Source organism: Fonticula alba, assembly GCF_000388065.1.
Source record: "Fonticula alba strain ATCC 38817 unplaced genomic scaffold supercont2.2, whole genome shotgun sequence".
NCBI lineage: Eukaryota > Rotosphaerida > Fonticulaceae > Fonticula > Fonticula alba.
In genome coordinates this window covers 2229056-2233310 of record NW_009242972.1, presented here as the reverse complement: position 1 = coordinate 2233310, position 4255 = coordinate 2229056, and the positions used below count along the sequence as shown (strand labels likewise).

Genomic DNA, 4255 nt, shown 5'->3' with positions numbered 1-4255 from the left:
GGGGGGCACAAAAAAGGGGCCACGGAGAGCGGGCGGCGCGGCTGTTCCCGCCCCCCGGCGGTGCGGCGGGGCGCGTCTTCTCCGCCGGGTGTTACACATGTCTCCTCTCGCCCTGGCTCAGAGGTCAATGAGATTGGCTGGACGTCCCGGGACACAAGCGCGTGCGTGTGTGTGTGTGTGTGTGTGTGTGTGTGTGTGTGTGTGTGTGTGTGTGTGTGTGTGTGTGTGTGTGTGTGTGTACGTGGCCGGGCGCGCATGGTCCGGTGACGCGTGGCAACAGTGCGTGGAAAGGGGTCAGTGGGGGTGCTTCGGGGCGCGAGCGGGTATGCGCGCAATATGCGCCCCGGCAGAATGTCGGGCACAGGGGCCGGCAGTGGGGACGCACGGATTTCGGCCGGCTTCGGCGGGGCTGGCGCCGGGGCCGACACCGGGGCGGCAGCAGGCATCGCCGGCATGGCCGCATAGCTGGAGGGCGATCCGCCGTTGTAATAGTGTTGCTGCTGCTGCTGCTGCTGCTGCTGCGACGGCGGTAGTGGCTGCTGGTGCGGCTGGTGAGGATGGCCGGAGTGGTGAGGAGGATATGGGCCGGTGCCGGGGTACTGCTGCGGCTGCGGCTGCGGCTGCGGCTGCGGCTGCGGTTGCTCCGGCGCGCCGGGGGGGTGCTGCGACGCCTGGGGGAAGCCATGCGGACCGGCCCCGGGGGGGGGCTGGATGTTGGATGCGTGGCTCTGCGGCGGGGGGGACGACATCATCATGCCCGGGGGGTGATGGTGCGATGGGTGGGGGCCAGTTGCCAGGTGCGGGTACTGGCTCGGCCGACCATCGAACACCGAGGCACCGACGCGGGCAGCGGCCTTCGGCGAGGCGGGCTCCAAACCGAGGCCCGAGCCGAGATCAGCCGCGGGGTGGTAGCTCGGGTGGGGCGGGCTGCCGGGCTGGCCTGGCCCGGGGGCCGCATTGCCCACCGAGGACGATGGCGGGGGGGAGGGCGAGGCCGCCGCGGTGACCGGCATGGCCGGCGTCAGCAGGGACATGTCCTTGAACAAGGCGTCAAGAGAGCTAATCTGCGGCTGAGGTGGCTGCTGAGAGGCGGGGCCGGAAGCTGTGCCTTGGCCCGAGACGTCAAGCAGGGATGGCTGCTGCTCGACCACCGGGGGAGCTGGAGCCGAAGCCGTCTGCTGGTGGGGCTGGTGCGGCTGGTGGGGCTGGTGAGCCTGATGAGGCTGGTGAGGCTGGTGAGGCTGGTGAGACTGATAATGTTGCTGGGGCTGCTGAGGCTGCTGGGGCTGATAATGGTGCTGAGGCTGCTGAGGCTGGTGGGGATGCGACGGCTGGTGGGGATGCGACGGCTGGTGGGGATGCGACGGCTGCACCTGCTCAGCCGAATAGTGGGAAGCCGTAAGATAGGGAGACGAGGGGGCAAGATGGGGCGGGGGCACGGGCTCGCCCTGCTGAGGGAGCTGATGCTGCGGGTGCTGAGGGGGAGAGGCCTGATGCGGCTGCTGGCCTGATGCCCGCGGATACTGGCCCGGCGGTGTCGGCTGGGGAGAATGATGGTGCGGCGGCTGACCAGCGTAGGAGGCCGGCGGGCGCTGCTGCTCTGGCTGATGGGGCTGCGCCTGCGGCTGGTGGTGTTGATGATGGTGATGTTGCTGATGATGGTGGGGGTGATGCGGCTGCGGGTGCGGCGGCGGCTGCTGATGCGGCGGCGGCGGCGGCTGCTGCTGATACGAGACTGACGGACTCGGCCGCGAGCCAACACCATGCGCCTCGGCGGCGCCATGGCCCGACCGATTTGGCGGCCCCTGCTGACCGTAGTGGTGGGGGTGCTGGCCGCTGCCGTGGCCGGGAGCCGGGCCATGCATATGGTGAGCAGCTTGCCCCGGCGCCCCACCGAAGGACCCGCCCGCCAGGTTGGGATTCGGGAAGACCGCCGACGGCGAGGGCGGGGGGTAGGATGACGGACCGGCCCCCGGATGGGAGAAGGCCTGGTGCATGGTGGCCCCGGGCCCAGGGCCGCCAACCGGCCCGGCCGCCGCCGCCGCATGGGACACTGCCTGCTCCAGCAGGCCTTCATAGAGGGACACCGCCTCGAGGAATTCCTCCCGCAGCCGGCCAAGCTTGGACCGGGCATCCGTGATGTCCACCAGTCCGGCGACAATTTCCGGCCGCACGGACTTCGCCCGGGACTCCATGGTATTGATTTCGTTGAGCTGCTCCGGGGCCACGCCATTCTCCAGTTGCAGGGAGGCCAGCTGAGCGGTGGCCAAGATGCAACAGTATGGGCAGAAAAAAAGAACGAGTGGGTGAGCGCATGGGCGAGAGAGGGAGAGAGGGCGAGGGAGGAGGACCACAAAAAGATCAAAAAAGCGAGAGTCCAGGAGGGGAGGCGGAAAAGACGGCCGACAGAAGAGGATCGACCAGGGGCCCCATGCGGGTGGGCACACCCCCATGCACACGTACACGAGCCTGGAGGTCGCGAATGGGCGGCTCGGTCGAGGCGAAGCGCGCCTGTGCCCGGGTCAGCAGCTGCACAAAGTCCATGGTGGGGAAGACAACGTCGCGCCCTTCGGCAAACGAGCCGCCCGGGCCGCCGCCAGAACCGGCCGCCAGCAGGACCGCTTCAGCCTGGGCGGTCTCCTCCGGCCCAAGTGGGCGCACATACTGAGCCATGAAGGTGCCGGTGGCTTCGTGCGCTGGCGGCCGGAACTGCGCATCCAACACCACATGACCCTTGAGCCAGTGGGCCGCGCTGGCGGTTTCGCTGATGCGCAAGATGTCGCCCACCGCAAAGGTCAACTCCCCGCGCAGGGGGAGGACAGCCATGACCAGCTGCCCGGGGGCAAACGCCGATGCCTAGAGGGGTTGATGGAGGAGGAGGGGAGAGGGGGGAAGAAATCGGAGATCAGAGATGAGAGATCAGAGATGAGAGAGAGAGAGCAGGCGCGATGGGGAGGGTGAGAAAGAAGAACCCCAGCCAGGGCTTAGCAGTGAAAAAAAAAAAAAGCAAGAAAAAGGCCCAGCCAGGAGGACCGCCAGGTAACCTACCTGCGAATGGTGGGCGGCGACCAGGTGTGGCACGGGGGCCTGCTCCGGCAGGTTCTGATGGCCGCTCTCTTCGAGGGACAGACGAATGGCCAGGGCAATTTGCTCCTCTTCGGACTGGGCCACCGGGTCGATGCCGTCGGTCGGGCGCGAGGACGAGGACGAGGAGGACCCGGACTTGGAGGAGCCTGAACGCTTGGACCGGGAGGAGCGCCGCTTGGTGGAACTGCTGCTGCTGCTGCCGCTGCCGCTGCTGGACCCGCTGCCGGAGCTACTGCTCCGGATGCTCGGGAAGACAATCGGCACGCCCTGGGCCTTGAGCGAGTGGGCCTCATTACGCAGGAAGCTCAGCGTGTCATTGGGCTGGTTGGGCGCCGGGGGGTTTTGGTATGCCCACTCGCCGAATGTGGTGGCCAGCATGTTCTTCAGTGAAGGGGGCGCGTTCTATCGGCCGCAAGGGGGAGAGGCCCGAAGGGGGAGCGCGAGGCGAAGTCAATACACGGCCCGGCGGGAAGGGGAGGGCAGAGGGAGGCCGAACAAATGGCCGAAGAAGGTGCCTTCCGATGGACGCACGCGAGCGTGGAGAAGCACAACCAGACGATCGAGCAGGGTCCGGTTATCGTGGAAGGCCTGGTGGAAAGCCTGGCCGGAATTCTTGACACACAGATCCAGCAGCTGAGCGGATGCGGGGGTCAGTCCGGATCGCCAGACACGGGGAGCGGAGGGGAGGAGAGCAAGCGCACGCACCGAGACAACATGCTCGAGGGAGATGTAGTCCATGCTGGGGGAATCGTTCATAAACAGGTCGTTGATGCGTTGGATGATCACCTTGACGAAGTCGACGGACCTGCGTGAGAGCCAACAGGCCGACACATGGGGGGGGAGGGAGAGAGAGAGAGAGAGAGAGCAGGGTCAGAAGGGAGCCCTGGAGGGGCGCCAGAGCGAGGCAAGGAGGGGGGGGGGGCGCACTTGGTGGGGTTATCACGCAGGCTCTCGGCCATGTCCAGACGATCGGAGATGAAGGAGATCTCGTCCCGGCCATCGATGGTCAGGTTGGCTTTGCCAGGCGAGGGGGGTGGATGTCAGACAGGCTGCACCGGAGCCGCAAGGGGAACGAACTGGCGCATGTGCGACGCACTGACTGCCCGGAGGAGAACAGGGTCGACCACCGGAGCCGAAGAATAGAGGGAGGACAGCGCGCCGGAAAACA

At 67.1% G+C, this 4255-nt stretch overlaps 1 protein-coding gene across 1 annotated transcript in view; it reads right to left on the bottom strand.

The window, feature by feature from the left end:
- Positions 1 to 4255, bottom strand: part of H696_01481 (hypothetical protein) — a gene marked incomplete at its 3' end in the record, with an annotated part of 9571 nt that extends 5316 nt beyond the window's left edge. The window contains exons 1-7 of the mRNA XM_009495376.1: positions 4184 to 4255; positions 4015 to 4102; positions 3793 to 3892; positions 3619 to 3720; positions 3049 to 3489; positions 2464 to 2856; positions 382 to 2255 (exon numbers count right to left, since the gene is read on the bottom strand). Coding sequence (XP_009493651.1) covers positions 382 to 2255; positions 2464 to 2856; positions 3049 to 3489; positions 3619 to 3720; positions 3793 to 3892; positions 4015 to 4046 — 2942 coding nt within the window. The 5' untranslated portion in view covers positions 4047 to 4102; positions 4184 to 4255. The remainder of the gene's footprint in view (positions 1 to 381; positions 2256 to 2463; positions 2857 to 3048; positions 3490 to 3618; positions 3721 to 3792; positions 3893 to 4014; positions 4103 to 4183) is intronic.